Source organism: Apodemus sylvaticus, chromosome 16 (genome assembly GCF_947179515.1).
Source record: "Apodemus sylvaticus chromosome 16, mApoSyl1.1, whole genome shotgun sequence".
NCBI lineage: Eukaryota > Metazoa > Chordata > Mammalia > Rodentia > Muridae > Apodemus > Apodemus sylvaticus.
In genome coordinates this window covers 31,082,963-31,101,291 of record NC_067487.1, presented here as the reverse complement: position 1 = coordinate 31,101,291, position 18,329 = coordinate 31,082,963, and the positions used below count along the sequence as shown (strand labels likewise).

The following is an 18,329-nucleotide window of genomic DNA, read 5'->3' as shown; positions in this document are numbered from 1 at the left end:
AAAAAAAAAAAGTGGCTTTTAATGAATTGTTTGTTGAAGAAGCCTGCTCCTTTTTTAAAATGTATTATCGGTGTTAACAGAAAAAAGTAAATCCAGATTTGCAAGTAGAAGTGAAACCCAGTATTCGTGCAAGAAAAATTCAAGAAGAGAAAATGAGAAAGCAGATGCAGAAGGAGGAATATTGGCGGAGACGAGAAGAGGAGGAACGCTGGAGGATGGAAATAAGGTATGCTTTCAACTTGGAGTCTACAGTAGAAAAAACCTTATTGTGTGAATATGGCTCCCACACTCAGATTTATTTAACACTTTATGTGCTCTCAGTGTTCACTGAGATCCTAAGTCAAGAAAGATAGACATTGGAATGCTAAGTATACATATATTTGTTTGTTATCTGGTAATAAGGATTTTGTGGTGGTGACTCACATTTTTTAATCCCAACAAAGGAATGTGAGTTCAGGGCCATAACAAGACTGTCTCCATGAAAAAAGTGGTAAAAGGAATTATGAAGTATGTGAAGAAGTTGGGTTGTACAGGTGGCTCAGGGTTTAAGAGCACATGCCACTATTATTACCTAAGTTTTGTTTCCAACTTATCAGGTGATTGACAACTGCCTGTAATGCCAGCTCCAGGGAATGCAGACCCCACATGCACATACTCCCAACACAAACACATGTAATGTCTGAAGAAAGGCCGCACTTTGATGACTGTAACCAACAAAAACCTCATTTAAACTGAATAATTGAATTACAAGATGTTGCTGGCACGGTGGTGCACGCCTGTAATCCCAGCGCTTGGGAGGCAGAGGCAGGCAGATTTCTGAGTTCGAGGCCAGCCTGGTCTACAGCCAAGGCTACACAGAGAAACCCAGTCTTGAAAAAAACAAAACAAACAAAAAAAATTACAAGATGTTGGTATATGCACCAAGTTGTAAAGCAGTTGCCACCATCAGTTTTGGAATATTTCATCACTTCTTTAAAAAAAATAATCACAATCCCATTAACAATCATTCCCAATGTCTTCCATGTTTTCTGTCCAATGTCAGCACTATGGACCCATCTTTATAAATCTACTTATCATCTTTATAAATTCTATAGATTTTATAAATGAAATCAGTTTTAAATGATTGAAGTGTATATACAGTGGTCTTTTGTATCTGGCTTCTTTGAATTTCAGTGTTCTAGGCAAGGGAGAAAGTGAGGGTATATGTGGTATAAATAGATATTTGTATATAATATGTGTGTTTATGCCCATGCAGTCAGAAGCCCCCTCTCTCTGGCTTATTTCCTTGAGGCAGATTTCTCCCAGAACCAAGAACTAGCCTTGGTGGCCAGCAACTCCCTGTTACTCCGTCTTCACAACACTCCCCCAGTACTGTTCTTTCGGGGATACACACCCACAGTGGTTTGGGATTTTTTTTTATTATGTGTATTGATGTATGTGTTTGTTTACAGAGCCTATATGTTTTTTTTAAAAAAAAATCTCTTCATGGGTTTTGAGAGACTCAATGTATAACCTAAGCTGCTGACTTAGAACTTAAAATCTTCGACAATACTTTATTATAAAGCTAATTATTCATATTTTTATTAGACATTTGCCATTGCCCTTGCTTTTCCCTAACAATGAAATTGTCAGTTGCTACCAACAGTTCCTTTTACCAGAAAGTCTTTATAGCAGAGAAATATTTTATACTACCTATATCATAAACGGAAAACTTTACTGTTTTTAAAGAAGAGAGAGAGAACGAGAACTCAGGCTGAGAGATGGGGATTTCAATAAAGTACTTATTATACAAACTGAATCCCCAGAACCTGTGCAAAGCTGGACCTGATGGTTCATATCTGTAACCCCATGTTTATAGTGGGAGGTTGAAACTTAGAGAATTCTCGGGAACTTTTAGGCAAGCTAGCCTGGCATGTGCATTAGCAAAACACACACACACACACAAAACAAACACAATAGGATGTCTCAGGATGGAAGGAGGGGACCAGTACTACAGGTCATCCTCTGACCTGCGTGTGCATACTGTGGCATCATGCTTACAAACATGGACATGTGTACACATAAAATTTATATTAAAGACAAAAAATATTCTTTGAGGACATGAAATAAATGCCTGAACATACTGTGTTTGAAGTGGTTCTTACATATACATTATCAGTTGGACATCCTCAGTTGTAGGTATTTGGATTTACAATCATTACCGTTAACAATTAGAATAAGCTGAGGTGTCTGTTTTCTGTTACACTTTGTTCTTGAGATGTGAAATTTTATTCTCCTTTTCTCATTATTCTCTCTAGTTTTTTTTATTATTCATTTTTTTATGTATATGAATACACTGTAGCTGTCTTCAGACACATCAGAAGAGGGCATCAGATTTCATTACAGATGGTTGTGAGTCACCATGTGGTTACTGGGAATTGAACTCGGGACCTCTGGAAGAGCAGTCAGTGTTCTTAACCACTGAGTCATCTTCCAGTCCCTTGTCTCCTTTTTTTATTTACTTCTCAATGAAAATTAAATAATGGAAACAGGGTAAAGGTACTAAAGTGATTTGGGTGGACTTGTGTAGTCACATTTTTTTATTTTGTGTGTTTTTGTGCCGATATAACAATGGTTACAGGCATATGTGCCACTGTTCATGAATAGAGGTCGAAGGGCAACTTTCAGAGCATCTGTTCTTTCCTTTCATTTGGATTCCAGGGATGGAACTCAGGTCATCAAGATGGTACTAGCACCTGTTTCTGCTGAGTCAGATTGCTATACTGATTACTTTTTTTAGAATAGGTTTTTATATAGTTGTCAATGAAAGTTCTTAAGCTCTGGGGGTTGCTTGTTTTTATGCATCAGACGTTATGAAGAAGACATGTACTGGAGAAGAATGGAGGAAGAGCAGCATCACTGGGATGATCGCCGACGCATGCCTGATGGAGGCTATCCTCATGGTCCTCCGGGCCCATTAGGTCTTTTGGGAGTCCGACCAGGCATGCCTCCCCAGCCGCAGGGGCCTGCAGTGAGTGTCTGCTTTGTTTATATAAGGATGACAGTTTAAACCTTCTTTAATATTAGATGATATGTTATGAACTGAATTTTTATATTTAATAATGTCATCAGTTTTCATCTTGATTATATTTTTACTTCTCTTAAAGATTTTTAAGGCTAATGTCTTTATACATAAGGACATGGTCAAGTTTATTTACAAAATTTGCTACGGTCTGGGTGAAAACCTACTTTTGAGAAATATTTTATACATAAGAAACTTGCCTTATCTTTATTTTTTCCTTCAAGTGGAACCTATTCTTTCTCATTTGTCATTACAGTGTCTGAGCAATTGTATGTAAATTTATTACTGTTACTGAAAGCAAGGTGAGTTTCAGATCACTAGAAAGCATTTACAAAGAGAAAACGCATCAGTAGTAGAGCACTAGCATTAGGTATTCTATTTTTGAGTATAGCACTACAAACTTTAAAAGCATTTTCATAGTTTTAGTTTTTGTACATAAGTACATTTATATATATATATGTGTTGTATATAACTGCTTTAGGGACGGATGCTTGAGCTTTCATTTTATTGAAAAAAATTTTAAGTGGACAGTTTGCTTAATTGCCTTTCTTATTATAAAGCTAGCAACTATATAACTGAAAATTTATAATTTTCTTTCATTTAGAAAAATAACCTTTTCTCTCTCTCTAGCCCTTACGTCGCCCTGACTCATCTGATGATCGCTATGTAATGACAAAGCATGCCACTATTTATCCAACTGAAGAGGAGCTGCAAGCAGTTCAGAAAATTGTTTCTATTACCGAACGTGCTTTAAAGCTTGTGTCAGACAGTTTGTCTGAACATGAGAAGAGCAAGAACAAAGAGGGAGATGATAAGAAAGAGGGAGGCAAAGACAGGTGTGTTTACAAAGTACTCATTTCCTTTACATGGGCATTTGATGGTAAGGATCAGGGACTCAGCCTTTAAGCATGTCTGCTGCTCTAGTTGTCAAGTGCCTGGTTCACTCCTAGCACCCACATCAAACAGCTCACAGCCATTAGCACCTCCAGCTCCAGGAGGTCTGATGGCCTCTGGGTACCCGAACACGCATGGCTGCCACACATGTGTAAATAAGAGTTGAGGGGGAAATTGGTGTTACTCCACACATGTTAATTATACTTGTATTTTTGCTAAATGAGTAGTGTACATTTCTACTATCACCAGTTTTTATTATTGATTTTAAAAACATACTAAATGTTATTACAAAAAACATAGTGTTTCAAAGCAGCCCTTATATAATTTTCAATTTTATCTAGCTGTTCTTTTCTGGTTTTACTTCTGTTTCATCTATTGCTAATTTGTCTATATTTCAGTGACTTTGTTTGTTTGTTTGTTTGTTTGTTTGTTTTGGGATTTGGTTTTTTTGAGACAGGGTTTCTCTGTATAGCCCTGGCTGTCTTAGTTTTTTGGATTTGGTTTTTTCGAGACAGGGTTTCTCTGTATGGCCCTAGCTGTACTGGAGCTTACTCTGTAGACCAGGCTGGCCTCGAACTCAGACATCCACCTGCCTCTGCCTCCCAGAGTGCTGGGATTACAGGCGTGCGCCACCACCGCCTGGCTTTGACCATAAAGCATAAATTAGCCAAGCTTTAACATATTTCATGTTATAAAACATGGGATATTTCATGTTATATTTCATTATGATTTTCTAATTTTTCTCTTTCCCCTTTGGGAATATTTTTTGTATTAACATTTCTCTTACAATTTTAACATGTAAAATAAAACACAAGGGGCTAGCACACAGGAAGCAAAGCAAGAAGGTCACATGTTTGAAATCAGACTATGCTCTAGTAAGATCCTGTGAGGTAGACAGTATTTGTCCCTGTACAAGCTCAGACCTTGATTTGTATCTGTGTAACTATACACATGTGTGTCTATGGAGACCAGAAGAGGGCATCAGTTATATGGAGCTGGAATTGCAAGTGTTTGCAGAATACAGATTGCTATGGGGATAATGGGATTTAAAATATTGTTCTTTGGGAACAATTACTGAGCCTTCTATCAACCCTTTATTTATTTTAATATATCGTTTATTTAAATGGCATATAGTCTGTCAGTATAGTTGAAGAAAATTTTAATTGTGCAGAAGTTATTTTAGTTTACTATTATGTTTGGAGGAAATTACAGTTCTAGTTGAGGAATATCATATTTTAATATAAGTTGATTTTTGCTACAGAGCTCTGAAAGGGGTGTTGCGAGTAGGAGTATTGGCAAAAGGACTACTTCTCCGAGGAGACAGAAATGTCAACCTTGTTCTGCTGTGCTCAGAAAAACCTTCAAAGTCATTATTAAGCCGTATTGCAGAAAACCTACCCAAACAGCTTGCTGTAAGTATTATGGAAATGTTAAATTTACCCTTTGTCCAGATCAGAAGTTTTTGGGTGTACTGTGTTTCAATTTGAGTTTCAGCCAACCTTTTTAATTTTTGGCTTGGCTTTCTTTCTATAATGAAAAGGTTGGTTGGCTTGCATTGTTTTCTTGTTTGTTTGTTTGTTTGTTTTGTTTTTTATTTTTTCTCCCCCACCCCCCTTTAATTGTGTGAACTGATGAAACTGTTTTCTGCTTCCACTTTTGGAGATCTGCAGTGTTTCTAGTTTATCAGGAAGCTATCTCGCTAATTATTTTAAAATGGAAAATTTTAGTATATTTTCTGGTTTTCCAAAATGGGGCTTAAGACAAGATATAGCAGAAAATGACTTTTTGCATACTTTATTTAGTGTGTCTGCACATTTATAGTGTATGTACAACAGTCTGAGGACAAGATTTCTGAGTCAGTCCCTCCTCCCTCTGTGGGTTCCAGGGATCAAACTCAGATAATGAAGCTTGGTAGCAAGTGCTTTTTACTCACTGAGCCATCTCAACTGACAGGATTTTTCTAAAGGAAGGAAGCTCATGTATAGCAGGTTTAATTTTGTTTCTTTTAATTTATGAATCTGTTAGTTGAATGCATATTTTAATGTAATTAAAAGTATGTATTCTTTGAATTTGTCTGGTTTTATTAATACAATAGTCCCTCTGTACCCTTGGAAAGATTTCTGTAGATTTTCTGACGCCTCCAGGATGCCTAAAACCTCAGAGTATATATGTTTCCTACTCTTGCATACCAGGGATAAAGTGCTAATAAATTGGACAAATATTTATAGTTGAGCATAGCAGATAGCAACAGATTCTCCACCGTAAGAGCTGCCAACTCAGCATGTTCTCACCCCAAACCCAGGAGATGCTGTCTGTAAACCTAAGGCCTTGTGCACCCTAAATAGGTGCTATACCACCCAGCAGTATTCCCCATCCCATCTCCTCAGTTCTAGAACTTTGACCTTTTCAGTGAGGCTTCTGTTTGTTGTGGCTGAATGGCAGCATCACTCCTGCGGCTGCTGTTATTTTCGTGTAGTGACTTAACAGACTCTTATATGCACAGTGGTGCTATTAGTAACAACTCATCTAATATGTAAATCATGGACAGGTAGTAGACTGAGAAGGGATGATTCACAAAGCAGGTCAGAGAAAGCAGAAGAGCTCTAGATTTTAATTGTGCTATTGCAAACAGCATTCACTTGAAGATGTATGACTTGCTTATTTGTGTGCCTTTCCATTTAATATTTTCTGATTGTAATTGACCATAGACAGGTTAACTAAAATTAGTGAGACCATAAATATTTATGCTAGGAAATACTTTCTCTTGGCAGCAAGATGGTCGAGTAGTTAAAAGTACTTTAGAGCCTCAAGACATGGGAGTTTAATCCCATGGTGAAAGGGAGAACTAACTCCACGAACTTGTCCTCAGATATGTGCGTGCACGCACACACATGCACACACACGCACACACCCACACACTCATGCACATGCACGCATCCTGCATACACATTTACACAATAACTATTTTTTAAGTTAGTTAATTTATTGGAAGCTTGTCTCCAATAAATTGTGACGATATAATAAAACGTTCTCTTTTGGTTCTATCAGAACAAAGCTTTTTCTAAAGATGGGATTTCAGAAGCTAATATGCTAGTACATGCCTGTGACACGTGGGAAGTATAGAGGCAAGAAATCTTAAGTTCAGAGTTATATTTGACTACCTATAGAGTTTGAGTCTGGCCTGGGCCACTTGAGAACTTGTCTCAAAAAGCAAAACAAAACTTAACAAATATAAATCTATCTATCTTCCTTTATATCTGATACATATATCAGAATGACCAAGGTTTAAAGTAATTTTTCTTGAGTCACCTACAGTCTCAAAAAACATTACAGTTTAATTAGGCATCACCTACAGTCTTGTAAAACATTATAGTTTAATTAGGCATCTTAAATTTAGGGATTGGTGTTTAACTGGATTCTGTGGTAGTAATTGAGAATTGTACTTGACACAGTAGAGCAACCCAAAACAAAAGGGGCAGTGAGGTGTCCTATTGCTTAAGCCATATTGAATTTAGCATTGACACTTTTTGTTTTCTATATTAACATTGTTCGCAGAACTGAAAATGAATCTTTCCAAATAGATTATTCTCACTTTTTTCTTTGTTGATATGAGTAGAACAGCGAAAAGGGCAAGAGCAGTGATGGGTAAGCTTTAGGAGGAAAATCAGAAAATCTTAAGGAACAGCTTGATACTAATCAGACATGTATTTATATTGCAAAGAAAGAAAGTCTGTATTTTTTTTAAGTAGCCCAGGTGGCTTCATAAATAATGGTGCTTACCTTCAAAGTCTGATGACTTGAGTTTGATTCTCAGAAGCTGTGTCGCGGAGAGAGCTGACTTCTAAATTGTCTTCTGACCTTATATATGTAATGGTATATATACTCAAGTCACACACATAGAAGCACATAGAATAAAGTGTTTTACTGAGGGCCTGTTGAGATGGCTCAGCAGTTATAAACATTTATTGTTCTTACAGAGGAAGCTGAGTTTGAGTCCTAGGATCAACATATCTGCTTACAACCAGCCAGAATTTCAGTTGTAGGGCTCTAAATCCCTCTGACCTCACAATCACCAAGCACATAACCAAGCACAACACATGCAATAAAATAACTTTCTAGAAACAAAAATAATTGAAAGTATTAAATAATAATTAACATTTAATCAAAAGCAAACTAGTTTTCAAATCACTTGCTCTTTCTGTGTGTGTGCATAAACAGGTAAAAATAATCATTGTCATTAACATTTAAATAGTACTCTAAGTTCTTAAAATGCTAATGAGGGTGAGGCTGCTCAGACTTGCTGCTCTGATAGCCTGAGTTCACAGTTCACATTACTCAGGACTCCTAGATGGGAAGAAAGGACTATTGCAAGTTGTCCTCTGGCTCCGTTCCTGCACTGGGGCATATGTAAACATGCATGTGCACACACACATAATAAATGGAAATGGCTTTTTTTGGTAAGTTTCCAGCAACCCTGTATGTGTTAAGTGCAATATCACAAGTAAAGTCAGGTACAATCAAGGCTAAAGTATAACTATGTAAAATTTCATACTTCTATCTTGTTTTTAGTGGTGGGGATGGACAGGTTTTCAGGTTCAAACCCAGAGACACATACACACACACACACACACACACACACACACACGAACTGAGCTATATCTCCAGCCTCTATAATGTCTGTATAGAGGCTTCATTTGTTCATATAAACTGAAGCTGTATACATGTCTACCAAATTGAAGAAGATCCTGCTATTGACTGCTTCTGGATAAGCAATAAATGTTAAAGTCACAGAGAATGAGCTGTGGGAACAGTTGGTTAGACTCTTTGAGGTGTTCAAACTTACTTTCCTTTCTTGGGGGTTCATAAGTATGTAAGTTAAGTAATATCAGCAGCTAGTTTTTAAAGGAGACGTACGTACACATGTACAAATAACTCACATTAACAGTGATGGCATGATCAGTTTACAACACAGGATGATTCACAGCTGTCTGTGACTCCAGGGGATCCAAGCTCCCTTCTTCCCATGTGGGCACCAGACACACACATGACACACAGGCACACATGCAGACAGAGCACCCACTCATATACAGTAAAATAAGACAGCAAAAAAGTTTAAAAAGAATAGGGAATAATAGTTCCACAAAAGAATTCTGAAAATAAGAAAAGGTAAAAGATAAATGGTAAGGGTAATCTGGCATGTGTTTTTAGAGGGTAAAGAATCCATAGAGTGATTAATAAACTAAAGCCACAATAAATCTGTATTTGTCTTTTAATGCTGAAGGTTTAACTAATGTCTTATAATCTTCATTACATAGGTTATAAGTCCTGAGAAGTATGACATAAAATGTGCTGTGTCTGAGGCAGCGATAATTTTGAACTCGTGTGTGGAGCCCAAAATGCAAGTCACTATCACCCTGACATCTCCAATTATTCGAGAAGAGAACATGAGGGAAGGAGGTTGGAAAGCCAATTAAACATTCTACTTTTCTGTTAACATTTTGTTTTCCATTCACCTACCCTTTATGATGGCATTAAGCCCTAGAAGGCAACATGCTGGCATTACATATGAATTTTATAGAGTTAACTTACTCAGCAATTAATTTTGCTTTAGATCATTTCTAACAAAGTGAATGCTCTTCTTAGTGATGTACTATTATAGAAAACATTTATATCTTGTGATTGGTTTTCTTGATATATTTTTTTTCTTTCTTTTCTTGCAGACCTCAGGTTTCTGGAAAAAAAAACTTCAAAAATTGTTTTTTACATAGTTGACAGATGAAAAAATTGTAAATGCTTGTAAATAATTAGGGGCCACAATTTAACTTTTACTAAGACATTGGTCTTGCCTTGTCTTGATGAAAAAGATTTCACAAATTGGCAAATAATATCACTCACAATTATTATGTGTGTAGTCATGGCTCTGGCCTGGCCTGAAGTAACTGTTTCTAGTTCTCTGAGGCTGCTCCTGGGTTTATGTGATTTCATTAAATGCAGACCAGCTGATGCACACAGCTGTGAGCATTTGGCCTGCATGTCATGCTGGAGCTCTTAACCAGTAAAGTGACTAGATGAGGGAGTTAGAGTACAGTACAGTGTTTCTTTTTGGTTTTGGTTTGTTTGATTTTTTTTTTTAGCTGAATTTGCATTTGTAGAATGTAAAACACTACTGGTGCCAGCAATGTTGCTTTAGGGACTACTCTGTAACATTTTCAAAGCTTCCAAAGCTTTTAAGCCAAAAGCATGATCAGTGTCTGCAGTAATGTTGGTTCTCTTGTTTTATGGGTCAGATAAAATTTACTTTGTTTCCTTTCCTGTTGTTTTTATCCATCTTAAGTTGTTGAAAATGGAATTAAATTTTACACTCTTTGTAGTACAGGTTGAGGAGAAAAAGATTATCAGTTACTATTATAATTTTGTTTTCTTAAGACAAAGCAATTATTTCTAAGAAAATGGGCTTTCTATGGCCCAAGAAAAGAATATTTTAGTCAAAATTTCATTGGGAGACTTGTCTGATTTTGTATATTACATATGTGTACCATATTAGCATTTTTATGTTGTATCTTAATCTTTGCATCCTAAAAAATATTACTTCTATGTAAAGGATCATTTGTATGAACATGAATTCATCTCGAGGTCTGGCTGTCCATGTTGCTTGAAGAAGTAGTTCCTGAGTCAATTTGGCCAGGTTGTATGTAGCATATATGATCCTTTACTTCAGTTTTTAAAAATCTAGCATGATATATTATAAATTAATGTTGCTATAATTAATGTAAAATTATGCTCATGTAATCATTTAACTTTCAAAATGTTTGTGTATTTAACCTCAGTTAGTTCATTCCTAAGCCATTTTATAAGTTCATAGTGTCATATTTGTAGTAAATCCTTTAACATGCCCTTTCTAAAGGAAACAAAACTACATTTTTGTCTGACCCAGACTGAAATAGGATTACAATTCTGAATTTTATAAATATGATCATGAGGGAAATGGTCAGCTTAAAATCGAAAGATTTTGCTTCAAGACACTGAGCTGGAAAGTTGGATATACAAAAGTGTAGAAATGTTGATCCGTGTTCCTTGCTGCAGATGACTGCAGTAAACCCATGTTTTTAGCTTTATCATGAAGATTGCTTTTTTCTAGCTGCAGAATATAGGTATGTATTCTCTCTCACTGCAGCTCCCGATGCTCTGTGTCTTAAGATCACTGAAAGCCTATAGCTTGCTTTGGGGAGTTAGTACAGGATGTAAGGAAGGCTTTGCCGGAAGAGCTGTTATAAATTGTGAGACTTAACTATTATATTTCCACATAGTGTGATAGCCTCTTTAATGCGTAGTAGTCCTCTTTGATGTGAAAATTATTTAATAAAAGAAATGACTAAATTGTTGAAATAACTGTTAAACACATAACAGATCTCTTTCCTGGTACTGTGTTTGACAGTTAACATGAAGTAAGCATTTAATTGAATTTAGCTTGAAATGTTCAGAATGCTCTAACCATTGCTACAGAGTCTTTTCTGCAGCAAATCAAGTATTATGTGTGTTTTTTTCTACCTGTAGCTTATCAGGCCCGGTCCAAAGCCTTCTAGCAGAAGGGATTGATTCCTGTCAGGGGTTGCTGCCAAGACATCGGAAGGATTTTTGACCAAGGTTTTCAAAAGCTCAGTGTCACATCTGCCATTTGGTTAAGGGGGATTTTGGATGCAGAGTCTGGCATTTTTTGTCTTTTGTGTGGCTATTTTGTTTGTCTTTTGTCTCTTCTAGAATTGAGCAGTGTTCACACTAGTTTTTAAATAGTTGAGTGAATTATATTTTACATAACCATGTTAATTGAAATTAATATATTCCCATTAACTTTTAATCATAAAATAGTGTGGACACAGCATGTCTTCTAATTGGTGATTAACCCCTTATAATTCATGAAATACATTCATGTAGGAAAAGAATTTGTATTTTGTTTTTATAAATTAACGGATTTTTGTTTTGACTGTTAGGGAACAAGTATGATTTAGCACAATGTATCTAAGGGGTTAATCTACTTAGAACATTAAAATGGGTACAAAAATCCACACTCTAAATTTAATAAAAATGTCCTACTTATAGCTCTTATTTGTTTTTAACTTGGAATAGGTGTTCTGTCATCATTGAATTTGTATTGTAGATTAAAATTTCAAAAGTTACGCTTTTGTATGAAAATTTTCTGCATATTGGCAGAATTTGTAAAATTCTGAGACACAGTACAGAGTGCTTCTGGCTTTAACAGTACTGTAAATAAGAGCAGTAGTCAGAGACCCTGTCCCGGACCCTGCGTGCTTTGGAGAGTGGAAGTCGGGTGGACTTTGTTCTTTCTCAGGCTAGTTAGCTATCCTTTGTGTCCTTTTTCCTTATCTCATTTATAGGTACCTTTTCATATCTCATCTTCTCAGAATAATGACAACTTATCTTTTAAGATTTCTAAATTCTTGAGCTGGAGAGATGGCTTATTAAGAGCACTTGCTGCTCTTGGAGAGAACCCCAGTTCACTTCCCAGCACCCATGGTCAGGCAGCCCACAACCATCTATACTCCTGCCCCAGGGGATCCCATAGCTTCTGGATTCTAGGCACCCACAAAGATGCATAAATAAAAATAAATTTTAATAAAATCAGTTTCTAAATGTATAAAAGAGAAATTTTCAAGTGCTTTACCCAGACTTCAAGTACTCTCATTTTTTATATTTCTTCTTTGTCCCTCCTAGTCATTTGAAATACTCAATAAATTATTGTATCCTAAATGTGTTATGGTTTTTAGTGTTCTCTAGCTACTGTTTATATTCAACAGATTGCTTTTTATAATTTTCTTGAATTTAAAAAATACACTATAAGCAGGCATGATCCTCACACTCTTAATCCCAGCTTTCAGATGCTGAGGGAGGAGGACAAGGCCAGCCTGAGCGTCAGGCACCTTGTTTCAAATGCCAGAAGCAAAACATACTGTAAAGTTGATGACAACTATCAATTAGGTTGTTGAAATATTTGTTGTTTAGTTATATAATAGTTTGACCAGCAAACTTATATTTTATATAAACATGTAGCTGGACTTTGGATTTTCACTTTGGTGAATGACTTATTAATATAAACTAGCCCTTATTAATATAAACTTAATTTCTTGTCCTGATTTTCTATTTTCTCAAGCTTTCTGTAACACATTTTAACCACCTTAAAAGACCCTACATATTTACCATCAAAGCGTTGTGCTTACAGCTGCCTCTCTGTGCCTCATGTATTTAACTGTGCTAGTTCCCATAGCCTTTCTCTGCCTCACTCGTTGTTTCTCTTTGCTTCCTGTTTGGAATACTCTTAATGACAACTTTTCATTTTAGAAGGTATTTTCTATTCCCTTATAACTTAGTAAAGTTCTACTGAACATCAAAAACTGTTTTCTCAGAAATAAACTTCATTTTGGTCCTTTGTTCTTTTTTCCCCCTTGTAATTGTTGTATTGATCATTCCATATTTATTTAAGTTCTTTCTTATATGAGCCCCAGAATAATCTAGGATACTTTACCAACTTGGTAGTTTATTGTACATTCCCATTTAAGGTGGATTTTTGTGTTCCCTTTTGTCTTTGTCGTCTTTGTGCTGGTGCGCTGTGTCCAATAATCTTTCCTTTAGATTTCATTTTGGTGAGTAAGGCTTCTATTTCCAGAAAATTATTGTATCACTGAAGAGTTTATCTTAATTCTCCTTTTGTTCTTTATATTATACATATTTTGTAAATTTGTTAAAAGTTACTCCCTGGATGAATTTAACTGAAAAGCTCTCAAATGGCTCACGTGACACTGATGCTGCTTTAAGGAAGTGTCTTGCTCACCTGGTCAAACACCCATTCCTCACTGCATTTTGCCAATTCAATCCATTTTAGATGTAACCTCGGGTATGGTGAAAGACCCACCGGACGTCTTGGACAGGCAAAAATGCCTTGACGCTCTGGCTGCTCTACGCCACGCTAAGTGGTTCCAGGTTCGGAACATCATTTTACTTTTTTCTTGTAGCCTTATGAGAGAGTAGTTCAGTACAACATGTTTAACTATGCTTAAACATTTCAAACAATCGCCTAAACAACACTATTTTAAATTAAAACTCAGAAAATTAGTTATCATAGAAAGCCGAGTATAACGATCTGCATTTTGCGGTTACTATTAATTTGACAATAAACAGGTTTGGGGGTGTTTGTAGCCTGGGTTTTTTATTTTTAGTGGCTATATTTAAAGTTGACTTGTTTAGGAACATCACATGTTTTGTATATATATTATATTCCATAAGGCTGCAGATTAACTTTGCTTTAAATAATGGAATATGTGTTTAAAGCTTTGTGTATAGTTTTAAGATTTTTCCCTCTTTCTCTTAAGTTAATAAGTGTAGGGAATGAAAGGTGAGGGGCAGCTGCTTGGTTTAGTGCCTGTGCAGACATGCAAAGGCACGCGGAGGAAACCAAACAGATTCCTTCACCTCTCAGGCCCTAGACAAACTTTTTAGCTCTTTTACTTTTCCTTTTTATTTCTAATTTAGGCAGATTTTTTTTTTCAGTTTACTGTTTTGTATGAAAACAGGTCAAGGTTCACAGGGGATCAAGAAATATTATTCTTGTATGATCTGTTTACTTTGACCTAAATACTAGCTATTAAATACTAACTCTGGCATAAAATACTGCTGTAAATGGCAGCTCATTGAAACCAATTTAAATGTAATTATTTTTATTTTTAATCTGAGCTTCCATTGAACAGTGGTATTTTAACTTTTTTTCACCAAGGGATATTTTTAATATTTCTAAGATTAATTCAGTTGGTTTTTGTGTTGCCCTCAAGGCTAGAGCTAATGGCCTACAGTCCTGTGTGATTATCATACGTATTCTCCGAGACCTTTGTCAACGAGTTCCAACGTGGTCTGATTTTCCTAGCTGGGTAAGTAGCCGGTGACAGCACAGTGTAAAAAATGTGTATTTAGAAAGTTCTCCTCTGGTCGTCTTTGTTCTCTGATTTCATTTGTCCTATGTTTTCATTTATATGTTATATTTTTCTGTCTGATGACAAATCCGGGAGAGTTTATACTTTCTTGGGATTTACTAATTTAAAAGTTATGTTTGTGGTGGTAAAACACTTTAGTGGGCAAGCATTTGCTACCTAGCCTGAGTTTCATCTATCCCTGTGGTAGAAGAGAACTAACTTCTAAAACTTGTCCTTTGACCTTCATGTGCACACCATGGTGCACAGAGGCGTGGGGCAGCACCCTTGGAGAGCTGTATGAGTGAAGGAATGATAGCTTAAAAAAATTCTGAGGGTGGTTTGCTCATTTAAAAAATAAAAGGAGGGCTGGAGAAATGACTCAGTGGTTAAGAGCACCAACTGCTCTTCCAGAGGTCCTGAGTTCAATTCCCAGCAACCACATGGTAGCTTACTCTCAACCATCTGTAATGAGATCTGATGCCCTCTCCTGGGGTGTCTGAAGAGAGCAATGGTGTATTCATATACATAAATAAATCTTTAAAAAGATAATAATAAAGGAAAGAAAGAATTGTAATGGGTTGTGTACCAGCTTGCGGGCCTAAGTCCCCAGAACTCACACATCAAATAATAAAATCCTGGTATTTGTAAGAGGAGTGGGAGGAAGAAGTAAGATAAAGAGCTATAGTGCTTTCTTTTTATTGAGGACGGAATCATGTTCGTTACTTGTGTGGCTGAATTATCTATGAGTAGAATTCTGGTATTCTTAACACATACCTCTGACCTCAGCACTGGGAAGCTTGAGGCAGGAAGGTATGAGGCCATTGTTTGAAAGACCCTATGTCCAAAAGCCAGATTAGCAAAAACATATAAATGAATCAAAGATAAATGCTATGTACTTTCTGAGACACTTTTTGTCTTGCAATTTTTTTTTCCTTTTTACCCAGTGAAGTTTTTTTTTTGTTATTTCTGATTAATATGATCTCTATATAGAGACAATTATCCTATTCATCAGTTTAACTTTATCTGACATAACTACTGACTTTTCTGTTAATTGTTTTCATCTTTCGCCTCTTTACTATGTACACAGAATTTGAAGACTAAATTTTGTTTTCACCTTTTCCTATTCTTTGCTGTTTATTATTCATTTATTAATTGCTTTGCTATTGTTGCAAAAGGGCAGCATGACTGGGGCAACTTGTAGAAAGAAAGATTACTGGGGTCTCAGGCGCACCTTCAGAGGGTTAATCAAGATCATGGCAGGGAGGCAAGCATCACACTAGACACTAGCTGAGAGCTTTCTTGTTGACAGCAACCAACAGTCAGAGGAAGCTAACTGGTGCTGTCTCAGTTAGTTAGGGTTTTACCACTGTGAACAGACACTGTGATGAAGGCAACTTTGATAAGGACAACATTTGATTGGGGTTGGCTTACAGATTCAGAGCCTTAGTCCATATCATCAAGGCAGGAGCATGACAGCATCTAGGCAGGCAGAGCTGAGAGTTCTATATCTTTATCCGAAGGCTGCTAGTGGAAGATTGACTTCCAGGGTGAGGGTCTTATAGCTAACGCCCACAGTGACAAACGTACTCCAACAGGGCCACACCTTCTAATAGTGCCACTCCCTGGACTGAGCACATCTCAGGTGGGCTTTTAAAACCTCAAAACCCACCCTCAATGACATATCTCCTCCAATAAGGCCACACCTTTTAATCCTTTCCAAAGCATGCTACCAAATATAATAAGCCTGTATGGACCATTCTCACTCAAACTACCACATTCTACTCCCTGCCCCAAAGGAATGTAGCTATATCATAAAGCAAAATTAGTTTAGTCTAACTTCAAAAGTCCCCAGATTGCTTTAGTCTCAACAGTTTTAAACATTTAAAGTCTCTTTTGAGATTCATCTCAGTCTCTTAGTTGTAACTCCTGCAAAAACAAAACTAAAAAGCAAGTTATATATTAGCAAGTTATATTCTAGCAATATACAATGGCATGGAATATACAGTACCTTTCCAAACTGTTGGAAAAGGGGCATAATGAGCAACTGTGATGTCAAAGGGCTTAGAGTGCTGCTTCTTCTTGCAGTTTTGCTGGCTGCCACAGACCTATCTCGCAACCTGGTTCCACCCCTTGCACTCAGGCTGCTGCACTTCTTGGTAGACATCTCAGAGCTCTGGTGCCTCCAGGATCCTGGTATCTCCACACATCCACCTTCACTTTCACAGCTTTATGCCGTGTCTTTTCTGGGCCTTCATGCAAGGATTCCGCTGCCACACACTTGGACTCAGTGGCTTTCATTAGCTGAGAAAGAAGATTCCACAATCCAGTACTATTATGTCCTTCATGGTTCTGAAGCCAGAACAATGTGATGATGCTGCCAAGTTCTTTTGCCTGCTTGGGATGGAATCTGGTCCCCTCCTTGAATTACATTTGCGTAAACTTTCCTTTGTTGTTTCTCATTTAGAACAGATAATTCCTTAGTTCAGTGAATTCCAATCTGTGGGTTAAGGCCCCTTTGGAGGTCTGAATGGCCCTTTCACTGGTTGTACTTCAGATAGCCTACATATCATACATTTACATTGCAATTCATAATAGTAGCAAAATTTCAGTTAGGATGTATGAGGCAGTATGAAGTAAAATTATAGTTAAGCAATGAAAATGTGGTAGGGAGTCACCTACCACAACATGAGAAACTATAATATGTATAAAGAGTCACAACATTAGTAAGGATGAGAATCGCTGACTTAGGCCATTTCTTTTCACAAATTACAGGATTATAGCTTGATGGGGTCTGACTTTAAGGGCACTACTCAATTCTGTTTCTCCTTATGTTTGAGCACAAACTAAGACTTCAACATCAGATTTCCTGGTGCTCTTTTTCACTGTAGAACTGCTTAAGAGTGGTTACTAATAATCACATGACAGAGTTAACAGACTATTTTGAAATCTCCTCTGCCATTTGAAATTAGTCCTTAATTCTTCAATTTAGTCTTAGGCTGTTTCTTGAAATGAGCAAAAGCCAGACACATAATTTGCCAAAACATCACAAGAATGGTCTCTAACTGCTGATACTGTTTCCATTCAAAGTTGTCTGTGAGCTAGGCCTCTAGTCCACATGACTCTCAGCACTGTTGTCTTCCAGGCCCCTACTAGGATGCAGCACTATTAAGCCCTGTTTATACTGTTCTTCTGCTTTCCTAGTCCAAAGTCTTCTACATTGCTCCAAAAACAGAAAGATTGCACAACAATCTTTTACACAACACTAGCCTACTCTCTGTACCAACTCTGGTAACTTCTTTGTTGCTGTGAAGAAAGACTGTGACTGAGACAAGTGGCAGAAGAATTTATGGGAACTCAAGATTTCAGAGGTTAGATTCCATGACCATCATGGTGGGGAG

The 18,329-nt window shown here is 36.8% G+C and overlaps 1 protein-coding gene across 5 annotated transcripts in view; it reads left to right on the top strand.

Moving 5' to 3' along the window:
* Positions 1-18,329, top strand: part of Zfr (zinc finger RNA binding protein) — a 64,263-nt gene that overhangs the window by 37,152 nt on the left and 8,782 nt on the right. For 4 of the 5 annotated variants that reach the window (XM_052160091.1, XM_052160089.1, XM_052160090.1 and 1 more), the window contains 7 exons: positions 81-226; positions 2,848-3,010; positions 3,692-3,897; positions 5,217-5,367; positions 9,271-9,412; positions 13,851-13,948; positions 14,794-14,889. In XM_052160091.1, coding sequence (XP_052016051.1) covers positions 81-226; positions 2,848-3,010; positions 3,692-3,897; positions 5,217-5,367; positions 9,271-9,412; positions 13,851-13,948; positions 14,794-14,889 — 1,002 coding nt within the window. Of the gene's footprint in view, positions 1-80; positions 227-2,847; positions 3,011-3,691; positions 3,898-5,216; positions 5,368-9,270; positions 9,413-13,850; positions 13,949-14,793; positions 14,890-18,329 lie in introns of those variants that run through there. The other variant, XM_052160092.1, reaches the window with a different exon arrangement.